At 41.1% G+C, this 12,454-nt stretch overlaps 2 protein-coding genes across 5 annotated transcripts; both read left to right on the forward strand.

Moving 5' to 3' along the window:
* Positions 1 to 561: 561 nt before the first annotated feature.
* On the forward strand, positions 562 to 7,931 carry LOC104434093 (protein REDUCED WALL ACETYLATION 2). 4 transcript variants are annotated; one of them, XM_039307732.1, is made up of 16 exons: positions 562 to 920; positions 2,911 to 3,002; positions 3,526 to 3,663; positions 3,760 to 3,816; positions 3,925 to 3,997; positions 4,744 to 4,902; positions 5,190 to 5,339; positions 5,421 to 5,676; positions 5,756 to 5,877; positions 6,004 to 6,090; positions 6,191 to 6,279; positions 6,356 to 6,418; positions 6,570 to 6,626; positions 6,996 to 7,092; positions 7,167 to 7,325; positions 7,662 to 7,931. In XM_039307732.1, the coding sequence occupies exons 1-16, from the start codon at positions 888 to 890 to the stop codon at positions 7,677 to 7,679; spliced, it is 1,650 nt and encodes a 549-aa protein (XP_039163666.1). In that variant the 5' UTR covers positions 562 to 887; the 3' UTR covers positions 7,680 to 7,931. The 4 variants fall into 4 exon arrangements, with proteins under 4 accessions (XP_039163666.1, XP_039163665.1, XP_039163667.1 ...); XM_039307731.1 differs by having other exon boundaries at positions 563 to 920; positions 3,523 to 3,663; XM_039307733.1 differs by having other exon boundaries at positions 563 to 920; positions 2,948 to 3,002; positions 3,523 to 3,663.
* Positions 7,932 to 9,081: 1,150 nt separating this feature from the next.
* Positions 9,082 to 11,697, forward strand: LOC108957831 (protein WHAT'S THIS FACTOR 1 homolog, chloroplastic). Its single transcript, XM_018869287.2, has 2 exons — positions 9,082 to 10,551; positions 11,082 to 11,697. The coding sequence occupies exon 1, from the start codon at positions 9,261 to 9,263 to the stop codon at positions 10,467 to 10,469; it is 1,209 nt and encodes a 402-aa protein (XP_018724832.1). The 5' UTR covers positions 9,082 to 9,260; the 3' UTR covers positions 10,470 to 10,551; positions 11,082 to 11,697.
* The last annotated feature ends 757 nt before the right edge of the window (positions 11,698 to 12,454 follow it).

The following is a 12,454-nucleotide window of genomic DNA, read 5'->3' on the forward strand; positions in this document are numbered from 1 at the left end:
GCCCGCCCCTACTCCAGCATTAATTTGCACATGATCAAAAAGTTTGAATGGATAATCTCTAATTCTCAAGCTGGAAATGCCGCAATGCAGTAAATAGGAAAGACGAAAATCATATATTTTGTGCGGAAAAGCTGATGAGAATCACTAGCTGACATAAAGCAACATATCACTTCTTTATTGGATAGAGATTGAATTAATATGAAGTGTCCAAACCACTTAACATTTTATCTTGGAAGGAGAGCTAAAGGTCGAGTATTTTCATCGCAGACATGAATGAGATGAAAAAGAAGCAAGAGCAGCAAAAGGCGGGAATGAATCAGGGCAAAAGTTAAAGATCCACATCAAAGCAAGAAGGGGACATGTCAACAGCTCAAGGATTGATTACTGCGACGTGAATCAACTGTAGGGGGGGCCGTTTGAGACAAAAACTCAAGTTCGGGGCCGATCTGCGAAAACCAGCCCACTTGAGGGGGGCAAGTTGCAATTTCCCCGTAAATTAGTCGGTTGCAGATAAGACGCGGCGCGCGCGTCAGGTGACGCGTTAAACCCTGTTCCCTCTCTCTCTCTCTCTCTCTCATCGCGGCTTTTCACTGCCACCGCTACCCTCCAACTACGCCACCACCATTACTGCTTTCTCTCATCCTCTCCGTAGCTCCGCCCGCGACGCTTTCCTCGCCGTGATCTCCTCCTCGCTCCCGCCGCTCGGTCCCGGCCGGGATTCCTCTCTCCCCCGGCCGCTCCGCCCGGCCGCGCAGGAAGCCGTGCTCGCCGCCGGCGGATCCGGCTCCGCCTCCAGCGAATTCGCGCCCCCCGCCGTGTAATGCTCGTCGCTTGACCGGCCCCATCACGTCCCAATCGGCCGGCTCGGTAGTTCGGAGTCCCTAGCAATGGCGATCCACGGTCCTGTGACTCCTGGCCAGGTGCGTCGCTGTGGGAACTAGCTTTTTTTGTTTTTCGCGGTTTTGAGCCGTTACGGTGGTAGATCTCGCGTTGCGTTGGTGAATTTTGCTGGATAGTTGAGCGTACGCTGTTGGGAAGTAGAGATTTAAGTTTGATTCTGGAGATGCGAGCAATGCCTCTATGCAAATTGTGTCGGCGTGGTGCGTCGGCGGTTCGTTTTGTTAAAAGTGCGTTTTTTTTTTTAGTAAGTAAAAGATATAGGGGAGTCAATCCCTGCTACGGTCGGTTTTGCTAACCATTTCACCAAAAAATCATTAAAAGGTCGAAACTTTACGGGTTAAATCCAGAAATCGTGGCAAGCACTATTCTAGTGAGTATGTGCTTTCCTCGCTATACGGCCATTTATTTCAACTCTGTATTCTTACTCCAGAGCTCAACATCTTCACAATTGTTGTGCAAAATTTCTGCAGCCAAATCAAAGCTCTTTCCATGGACTGCATCATTGATTGTTCTCCAAACAAAGTAGAGAAAAGCATTCAAGACGAGCCTGATAAGAACAAAAAGTTCTTACACATTCTAGCAAATGCAATTCCTGAAATGTCAAGAGCCAAAACACTAGCTTTACCGGCAGACTCCTTTAATCCTGCTTGCAGAGAGAAAACTATTTTCCTTTCATTTTTATTTTGGCCAATTAGAGAGTAGTTCCATTTTCTAATACCCTTTTCCACGAGAGAAGTAGGCATAAGAACAAAGCAAAAACCTGCTTCCATGAGGGTTTAGCCAAAGCCGGCAAATGCAAATCAGAATTCTGAACAGAAGCTTCTCTAAGATTACGATCTTCAGAGCTAATCTCAGAAGATAAGATGGATCAGTATGGCTCAACAGCTTTGCTCAGTTCCACATCCGATTCCTCCATATATTTGTCCGGATTTGAGCCCACTGGAAACTCACAAATCTTCTCATAAAGAGATTGATGAGATGTACAGTGAATTAACATCACGATATGATGTTTTCTTGAGAAAATTCAACATTTGGCATGAGTTAGAAAACCAAGATCCAGATAATCATTGCTTCCTTCCCTTGGTTACTCTTTCATTTTGTGGAAAGGTTTCAATCCTACAAGGATATGCCTCGATCTGTGATCATAACTTTTCTTGTGGTTAATAAAAGCTGAATGAGTATGTGGGGTAGAGGCTGCTGGATAGGCTTACAGTTTCTTTTTAAGTAGGCTGTGAGTGGAATGAATACAGAAAATGTCAAAATTGTAGCAATGCGAGATTGAGAATAATTGCCTATTTTTTTCCATGGCTCATTCTTCCTTCTGCAATATGATGAAAGTAAAATTTTGCAATTTCACGCTTTGAAGTATCCATGGCACATCCAAAAGCACATTGCCTTTAACATACTCTCGTACTAGAACAATTAAGAGCTTTCTAGTGACACCTTCACAAAGGTCCTCACACGTGTAAATTACTTCTAAGATAAAAACATGGCTGAAAGCACATTGCCTTTGACATACTTTAATACTGCACCAATAGAAGCTCCGGCGACACCTTCCAAGATGCCCTTCTTTAAAATGTTTATGCTATATGACAAATAATAAAAGAAAAATATTGCCCCCAAATTGCACATTAATCAAATTACTGGGCTGTCCTGTGACAGAGGACTTACACTCGATCTGTTCTCTATTACACTGTGTTAACATCCAGACTTTTTCTTACTTGGAGGCCACATATATGCATAAACTCTAAAAATCATCTTTCTTCTTCCAGTTTAGAGCCAACTAAGATGCAGATTACCAGATTCCGCAAGATCAGCACTGAATTTGTATCATTCTTTCAGGAGAATGATGTTTATATTGTTAATTGCTCGATAGAGTATCACCATAATTTTGACATACAAAGCATGAACGTTGAATTTAGCTTCAGTTTTATTTTGGTTCTGGCATGGCATTTTAAAAGAGTTTCTGTTGTGAAGTTATGCTTACTAGTGCATTTAATTATTTATCAGGTTTCCTTTCTAATTGGAATCATTCCAACAATCGCAGCATGGATTTACTCGGAATTTCTGGAGTACAAGAGAAATTCGGTTTCGTCCAAAGTGTAAGTTGGATTATTCCCCTTACTGATAATGTAGAAGACTTTTGTCACAACTTGATTTGGTGAAAGGTTTCAAATAACTGGTTTGGTTTCACCTAGAAAAATTGTCTGATTTGATTTGCTTGCTGTCCTGGTGACATGTAGTTCTTGACACAATTATCTTTAGAGTTTTTTTTGTTGCATGGCTCCTATTAATGTAGCATGCTTTCTTTTATGATGACAAGAGGTGTGTACAACTAATACTAACATCCACTTTGTTACCATTGTGTTGGTCAAATTTTTGTACGTTTTGCACGTAAAGTGTGGAAATTCACCTGAAGCACAAAGCCATGTGGCATGACTTTCTATATAAGTTAGTGAATAGGAATTACAGTTTTCCTCTCACCAACTGGTTACTGCCGCAAATCACTTTAGGGTACACCACATCGGTGCTATTGGTCAACAAAAAGCCAAAGCACATTAATTCATTTTAATTTATATGTTTATGTTTCGTTTCTCTCATGCTAATTTGTTCTTCTGACAGTAGACGCTCTGATGTCAATTTGGTTGAAATGGGGAATGACGTGGTCAAGGAAGACGACAGAGCAGTATTGTTGGAGGGTGGAGGTCTCCAGTCAGCTTCACCCAGATCTAGAAATTCATCTGCCACATCTCCTATTTTCAGGTTAGTGAAGACTGGGAGTGGTGATTTCTCTTTTCTGTCCAATTTAAGCCATTTACCACACGTGAGTCAACACTTAACTTTCTATGTTTGCAACAGATTTTTGGTGATGGACGAGTCTTTCTTGGTTGAAAATCGATTGACTCTTAGAGCTATGTAAGAAACTAATGATTCATTCTTCTGCAATACCTGCTTTTTTCTCTTTTATTTATTTATTTTGGCTAATTGCTCTCTGTCTCTTCAAACTGCTGTTTCTATGTGCAGAGCGGAATTTAGCATGCTTCTGGCATATTTTTTCTTATGCGACCGTACTGATTTTTTTGAATCATCAAAGAAGGTCAAATTTACCAACTTTCCTCTATATTTTATGATTGCTTAACATTCATACTGCACGATAAACTTCATCATAAATGCTTGCTTTGATAGATGGATTTTCATGGGAGTGTGTCCAGTAGGTTGGGTAGATGTAGAATGTTGGATCGAAACTCAAAGACATTGTATTACAGAGGGGAGCGGAAATGATGCAGAGAATTAATGCAATAACCTTCATATAATGGGTTAATAAATTATTTGAGTAGGAAGAGACTAGTATGCACCTTTTTTTTTTTTTTTTTGGGGGGAGAAACTCGATGGTTCCATGGCTTTGTTCTTTTAATGTTTATAGTGTAGCAAAGCAATTCCCAATCAGAAGGAGCTTCTAATCGTATTTGATTAGTGCATTGAGTTCATTAATATTCAATTTGGATTTTCTCAGCAAATTAGCATAGACATCTTCATCCCCAGGTAAGAAATTACCATCATGGAAGGGCCATTCATCCAATTTTGTATTGGTTCGCCTGTTTTGTAGATGTGTTTTGCATACCTTTTTCAATTTCTATGGAATCCAAGAACTTGTTAAAGAACTATGCAAGATTTTCTTCAATGTAACTTTTTTTTATACTAACTTTAGAAGATTTCTCTCGCTAATGAGGTAATAAGCGCGCGCTATATATGTATAGATTGCTAAAAGAATGTCTTTCAATCTATGCAGTGGACTTCAATTTTTTCTAATAATGCTCTTCGTATCCTTGCCTGTCTGTGCAGAGTTACAATCGGGACCTTTTCTTATTTCTATACTTCCTTCTGATCATCGTTTCAGCAATGACTTCTTTCACAACGCATAATGAGAAGTCACCAATTTCTGGGAAATCTATTCTTTATCTGAATAGACATCAGACTGAGGAGTGGAAAGGTTGGATGCAGGTTAGTGTTTCTTTTGACCAAATTGTCAAATTTCTGGAAGTTTTTTTTTTTTCCTCAGCAGATCTCTTCTACTGGATAAAGCTCTGCAGCTTTAGTTTTCACTGCTGAATTGACAATCAGTGGCTACTTAGGCAGAGAATATTGACTCTAAGGCACACAGATGTTTGTGGAAGAATTCTAACTGTCGCAATCAGCTTTGCTGCATAGAGTTAACTTTGTAGCTGGAGTTCCGAAGTCCCAACCGTCTGTTTGGTGGGTTGCTTATTTTTTTTCCTTCCATTGTGCAGGTATTATTTTTGATGTATCATTACTTTGCTGCTTCAGAAATATATAATGCAATCCGCATATTCATTGCCGCATATGTATGGATGACTGGATTTGGGAACTTTTCATATTATTATGTGCGCAAAGATTTTAGCCTTGCAAGGTTTGCCCAGGTACGTGGACTGCTTATATGAAGATCGTTTCCCTAGAATCTCTTGCCTTGCTTCCTTACTGAATAACCTCTTGTTGAACAGATGATGTGGCGACTTAATTTCTTAGTTTTATTTTGCTGTGTTGTCCTCAACAATAATTACGTGCTTTATTACATCTGCCCAATGCACACTCTTTTCACCCTTATGGTCTACGGAGCGCTCGGTATCTTAAACAAATACAATGAAGTTGGGATGGCAATTGCTTTGAAAATCATCGCTTGCTTTTTGGTGGTTATTCTAGTATGGGAAGTTCCTGGGGTATTTGAACTGGTTTGGAGCCCCTTCACATTTCTTCTAGGTTAGTAATTTCCTATGACTTCCGTGTAGACATTGATGAAGTTTTTAAATCCCGCTAAGAAATGATTGTTGTCTTTCAGGTTATTCTGATCCAGATCCTTCAAAACCAAAATTTCCTTTATTGCGCGAGTGGCACTTCCGTTCCGGCCTTGACCGCTACATATGGATAGTGGGGATGATCTATGCTTATTATCATCCAACTGTATGTCGAGTATTAGATTTTCATATTCCTTCATCTGCTTAATGTAATTTTAGGTGGTAAAAGTCAACAAAAGCATTTGTATGATCCTTTTCTAATAGATGATCAAATTGTGTCTTCTTGTTGTAGGTTGAAAGGTGGATGGAGAAGCTGGAAGAAGCAGAATGGAAACGCAGACTCCTAATAAAAGGAGCTGTCATATCAACATCGTTAACGGTAATTCATACAGAGGATAAACAATGGCAATTTTATTGGACCAATCTACATTAGACAATGGATTAAGCCTGAAAACATTTTTGTCTTTTAAATTTTGCAGGTGGGATATCTGTGGTTTGAGTATGTATACAAGTTGGACAAGATAACCTACAATAAGTACCATCCTTATACCTCATGGATCCCAATAACGTATGGTTCTCTCCTTACTTTGTGACATAAGCTTGATGAGGTTGCTTGTTATTAATGGATCATTTCTTTGTGTCAGTGTCTATATATCCCTGAGAAATGTTACTCAGCATCTTCGGAGTTGCTCATTGACTCTTTTTGCGTAAGTTAATTATATTTGTATTCATATCAAAAGTTCTATGTTCTATGTAGACTATGGAAGGTCTTGAGTAGTTTTTAAGTTCTCTTTCCCCTTATGTCAAAATTTGGTGGATGATCAATGGGATGCTAACAAGGCTGGTTCTTTTTATTAGATGGCTTGGGAAGATAACCCTGGAGACATACATTTCACAAATCCATATTTGGTTAAGGTACATAAAGCTTATTGGATGTTTTTACATGGTTGTTGCTATGACTTAGATTAGCCAAAATTGGGTTGGTTAAATGGCCATTTGCAAGGAGCATGTGAAGCATGACTCCCTACAGTAAACCATCGTATGTGATATATTTGATCTTGTGTCACCTCTCTCACGGTGACCATTTTTTTAAAGAAGCTGCCTACAAGTTCTTGATTCATGAATTGGTGGTAATCAGGAATTATACAGCATCTCTTAGAAGTTGTGTTATCATTCTCCATTTAATCGCTGATGTGATTTGAGCTTTTAGCTCTATTGGTACGCGTGAGGGGATGTATGTTGACGTAAGCCAAATCTCTAATTCTTAAAACATTGACCTTGCAGGTCAGGCATTCCGGATGGTCAACCAAAATTGTTGCTGTCACTCATTCCCAACTATCCAATGTTGAACTTCATGCTCACTACCTCCATATACATTGTGGTAAGTAGAGAATTTAAGTTTGCACTACACAGATCCTCTCAAGTATACACATCTCATGTGTTTGTCGCTTGCAGGTTTCACACCGACTCTTCAACCTTACAAATACACTGAAAAATGCATTTGTGCCAAGCAAAGACAACAAGCGTCTTTTAAACAATATGATTTCTGCAGCAGTTATCTCAAGTGTTTTATACTCTCTGTCGTTTGTTTTCCTGAAGTTCCCTCGTGTATGGGTAAGCATCAGTTAACTGATCTTATTTTTGTATCTGCCTTCACATGAGAGTTAGTGGTTATTTAATTTGCAAAGTGTTTAAAAACATACCATATACTGTAGGCGTTCGGCATTAGTAACAGTAAAAGATGAGTTTATTTCATACGCATTACTTTATCATCTAATGATAAGTGAAAATGTTAGGATTCTGCTAAAAAAGGTATTGAAAAGTGAAAATGCTTCATTTAGTATTGTACATCAATAAATGCTCGGTTTATGCCGCATGGTCCCTGAAAATAGCTAACAATCAGCTAGTATCTTGCACCATGTTAATTTGAAGTCTGAAGTTATGCTAAACTCCTTTGTGCAGGCATAAGATGTGCATCGTAAATTCCTTGTATAGAACGATTATTTATCAGTCTTCTTCCCGGGTGGAAGAGAAGTTCCAATGAGGAGCACTTGTCCGATCTTGGTGTGAATCTTCCGAATGGAAGCATACTACTATATCGTACACGACGTGTGAAAATGACGCCCCAGATTCAGCGTCCGAGTTTGTCACTTGTAATTTTTAACATTTCGAAGATCGTAGAAAGAGCAATAACAAGACCATCACAGCTATGTTTGCTCAGCCCCCTCTCTCTCTCTCTCTCTCTCTCGCACGTCCCCGTTAGCGGCCGGAGCTGCTTTCAGTTTCGCCTTTTGTTGCCTCCAGTCACAGTGAACTGATTTGCAAACATCTTGGCATGACCTCGGGCGTTTCTTGATTAGCCCGTCACGGGCAGGACCTTTCCTGGCCAGTCACGGATCACGAGATAACAGGTTCAAGTGAAGTTCATGACCTTGTACTGTTATGCTCCGGTTCCCTTGGAGCTTTCGTAGTAGTTAGCTCGCTCTCGCTCTCTCTTCATTAGAAATTTTATTTTGGATGAAAAATTAGGAACGATAGTTTTAGTTCTATTCATATATTGGCAGACTAAAATATAATTATTGGATTATAGATAAAGTAGGGTAAGGGTTTGCGAGACATAAAGCCCAATTGTGCCATTAGCAACTCATCTTGGAATCCAGAGGTAAGGTTTGGCCAATGCAAATCTGAGACAAGCAGCAGGAATTAAAAACGAACAAAAAATGTGGAAAGAGTAGGACTTTTAAAACGACAGCATATGGCTAGTATATTTTTCAAACTAAAATAAGATAATGAGCGAAAATGATACCACGAAGAAAGTTAGTACTTAAGAGTAGGTAAATGTAGTTATAAGAATGCGTTTAACGAGAGAATATCTAATTTTTGAAGTACTAATTGTGCATGTTGCGAGGAAATTAATGCATTGAGAAATGCAATATTTTTCTTATTAAATTGTTTTCAAATGATTTGCTTTACTCGTGCGATGAAAAGTTAGCTGATAACTCAAGTTGTTCGCACATACGTTAGCAAATTAATTTTGTTGCTTCTATACCTTTAACTACAAATAGCTTTATACTAATTCCATCGAAGACAATCATTTTCCTGATGAGGATTTTGAAGCACGTAACATGAACAGATCAACATTTATTGCAAAATGTGAATTATAACAACTTCAGAATAACCCATGAAGTTAAAATTGCTAAGCACAATCAATTGCCAACATGTAGACAAATGACAAATCAAATAGATTGTATCAACTTATGTGAATAAGAAGTGATTTATGTTGTCATAATACAAAATATTTAAATATTTAAGTTCGTAAAAGGAGATTTCCAAAGCGGTTTGATTGAATATATACGTACCGATAGTTAAGTCCAGCCTCCTGTCGCAAGCCGCAAGCCCAGCAACGACGCCTCCCTCCCTCCCTCCTCCTCCTCCTCCTCCTCCTCCGCCACCGACGGCGGCGGCGCCCCCCTCCCTCCCCGACGACGCCTCCTCCTCCGCCCACCCCGTCGCCTTCCAAGCGCGAGCGCGCGCGTCTCCATCTCAGGCATGCCCTTCAGAACTCACTCCTCCTTCACTCGCACCCTGCAGAGGCAGCTGAAACCCGCCGCCATCTCCGCGAACCCTCCGCTCCGCCTCCAGATCCGAGCCGTTTCCAGCCTCAAGGTCGAGTGGCGCAGGGACCCGAAGCTCGACCAGGCCATCGAGAACGACAAGCGCTACCAGCTCTGCGCGCGGGTCGTCAGGGAGGTCCTCAACGAGCCCGGCCAGGTCATCCCGCTCCGCTACCTCGAGAAGCGGCGCGAGCGCATGCGCCTCAAGTTCACGGTAAAGACCTTCCTCGATCGGAACCCGGGTCTTTTCGATGCGTACCGTGATAGGATCAAGCCAAAATCGGATCCTGTCCCCTTCCTGCGGCCTAGCGATAGGCTTAGGGGGTTTCTTGAGGAGGAGGAGAGGATACAGGGCGCGAACGAGCCGCTGATCGTGTCGAAGCTGTGTAAATTGTTGATGATGTCGAAAGACAAGGTGATCAGCGCGGATAAGCTGCTCCATGTGAAGAGGGAATTCGGGTTCCCCAACGACTTCATGGTGAATTTAATCCCTAGGTATTCGCAGTACTTCAGGCTCGTCGGATCCCCGGGAGAGGGAAAGTCCTTTCTGGAGTTGGTTTCTTACGAGGCGGAATGGGCGAAATCGGCGATCGAAAAGAGAGCGGAGGAGGAGGCGAGGTCGACGGGGATTCGGGTCAGGCCTAATTTCAATGTCAAGCTTCCGCCTGGGTTTTTCTTGAAGAAGGAAATGAGGGAGTGGACGAGGGATTGGTTGGAGCTCGATTACATATCGCCCTATGCGGACGTGTTGCATTTGGACCAGGCTTCGCTGGAGATGGAGAAGAGGACGGTGGGAGTCTTCCACGAGCTGCTCTCGCTCTCGTTGCTTAAGAGGATTCCGGTGCCAATACTGGGGAAGTTCACCGAGGACTATAGGCTTTCGAATGCATTCTCAAGTGTTTTCACTAGACATTCAGGGATCTTCTATATGTCCCTGAAGGGAAATATAGAGACGGCGATGTTGAGGGAAGCGTATAAGGATGGTGTGTTGATTGATAGGGATCCCTTGCTTGAGATTAAGGACAAGTTTGTTGAATTAGTGGAGATGGGATGGCGCGAGAGAAGAGAACGCATGAGGACTCGAAAGGAAGAGCTTGAGAAGAATCTGGAAATGATGGCATCGGGTAACATCGGAACGCATTGACCTGGAGTGAGAGCTTTCTACTTGAAGATTATATTCACATTGCAGCTTGCAATTATCGACGAATCGATGCTGGCAATGAAAGGTAAAGAGCTTGACTTATGAACTGGTCCTTCGGTATTCATTAAAATGATCAAATTTTGTACTACGGTAATTCTGTGTTTGGAACAAGTGAGGGAAACAACATACGGATCTTCACATAGTTGTGAATTTTATTACCATGATAGTGTTATAAGTGGAAGCACATCCATTTTGTTCTACTGGGAAACTTTGGCCAAAATTTGTCAATTGGAGATTGTAATTATTCTCTTCAGTTCAACTTATCGGCGTGAATTACTAGTCTGCACCTGCCTTAGCAGTTCTCCTACTGGCTACTAAAGCCACTCTTACTCGAACACAACGTTTACTAAGAGTATGATGAGAGAAGTCGTAGGTATCTCATTCTGTCTACCTTTGGATAAGTGGGATATATATGTGCAAGAATCATTTGTCTTACTGTGATCAAATCATCCATATTATCTATCACTGCATAGCTGAATAATTAAGGAATCATGTGATTGTAGTATGTTGGAAACATTCTTTTGGGACTGAGAATGATCATCAATTTTATTGCAGGAAAAGAAAGTTCTTATGGGTAAGCAGCACCACTACCCTCATGCTTGTGTCATGGGCCAAAAGCTGGCCTGGTGTTCCAGCTCATCAGGCACGGCATGGGCTTGTCCTCGGGCAAGAAGCTTTTGGTCCATGACACCTTGCATATCGTTCCCTGAAATTTTGTGGGGAAGGCAATTAGGAAATGTCAACTGAACGTTTAGTGGACCAAATTGGAAACACTTCTGGATACATAAGAAGGCTCTTTCCTATTCAGAGGGAAAAGACTTAGCCCGAATGTAATTTTTTGGTCTTTTATCATGTTGGTATTAACGTGGCAGGCTTCACTTGGATGGAGCATGATGGCTTGAGCAATAAAATGATTACATGCTGAAGAGAAGGTTGTGGTGTACGTATGTGATATAGCGGGCAATGATAAGGTGGGTACGGTGCTTCTGTCGGACTCGTATCTTGAAAACTTCTTCTTCTTCTTCTTCTTCTTCTTTTGTGGATGATTAGCTGGACATGAAAAGCACAGGGAATCGGTGAGATCTCACTCGCAGAATTGATGAACAGAGATGGAGAATTTTAGGCAAATCCAAGCATGAAATACCTGTCAGAGATCTTCTGTTTAGTTCTACTTATTTTGTCTAATTTGTGTACTCTCACTTACCCGTTATAGGTTCTTGTTCTTTCTTTATCAGTAGGCATATCTAGAAAGGAAAACTCTATACATGGCATATCTAGAAAGGAAAACTCTATACAATAGCCGAAACTTGAAGGAATTAAACAAGTAGCCAAGGCAAACTTCAGGTCAATCAAACATCAAGGTGAATGAGCACGTGGCCTAGCAAAGTTAACGGCAACTGCTGAAGGAGTGTCTCGAACCTGTTTTTCGTGCATTCTGCTCCATGCATACATAGTAAACACAAGCACTCAACATGCGCCTGAACTCCTTGTCGGAAGTTCGCCAACCCACCGAGAATTTGAAGAATGCCATGTCATGCTGCACGGATGTCCCAAGGAACGTAGCAGGCAAAAGCAAGTCTCCGTACCTTAATAGAGAACGAAACATGGGAAGACAAGATGACTTGGCGGCCGCGATGACATGAGCATAGGCTGCGATCGATGAATCGGCAATACCTCGGTAATATGAGCGATCACAAGTGGGAAGTATCTCCAAAATGACAAGCCACAAAATGAAGGTAAGCCTCGGAATTATTCCCCTAAACCAAACCAACTTAGTCCAAACTACCCTTAGGTTAAGTAACACCGACACGCGACACGACATGACACGCCGATACGTCGTTTCTAAAAAAATAGAGAATTTCAATACGTTATGATATATTGTATATTAAATATATATTTTTATATATACATAATAAATTATCATTTTT

The sequence above is a fragment of the Eucalyptus grandis genome, chromosome 2 (genome assembly GCF_016545825.1).
Source record: "Eucalyptus grandis isolate ANBG69807.140 chromosome 2, ASM1654582v1, whole genome shotgun sequence".
Taxonomy (NCBI): Eukaryota; Viridiplantae; Streptophyta; class Magnoliopsida; order Myrtales; family Myrtaceae; genus Eucalyptus; species Eucalyptus grandis.

What these genes read in the sequence shown, in the direction of transcription:
- LOC104434093 (XM_039307731.1), top strand. Translation starts at nt 888, where the DNA reads ATGGCGATCCACGGTCCTGTGACTCCTGGCCAG. An exon ending in CCCCTTCACATTTCTTCTAG is followed by an intron (nt 5,677 to 5,755) that starts GTTAGTAATTTC and finishes GTTGTCTTTCAG; the next exon opens with GTTATTCTGATCCAGATCCT. An exon ending in ATGCTTATTATCATCCAACT is followed by an intron (nt 5,878 to 6,003) that starts GTATGTCGAGTA and finishes TTCTTGTTGTAG; the next exon opens with GTTGAAAGGTGGATGGAGAA.
- LOC108957831 (XM_018869287.2), top strand. Translation starts at nt 9,261, where the DNA reads ATGCCCTTCAGAACTCACTCCTCCTTCACTCGCACCCTGCAGAGGCAG.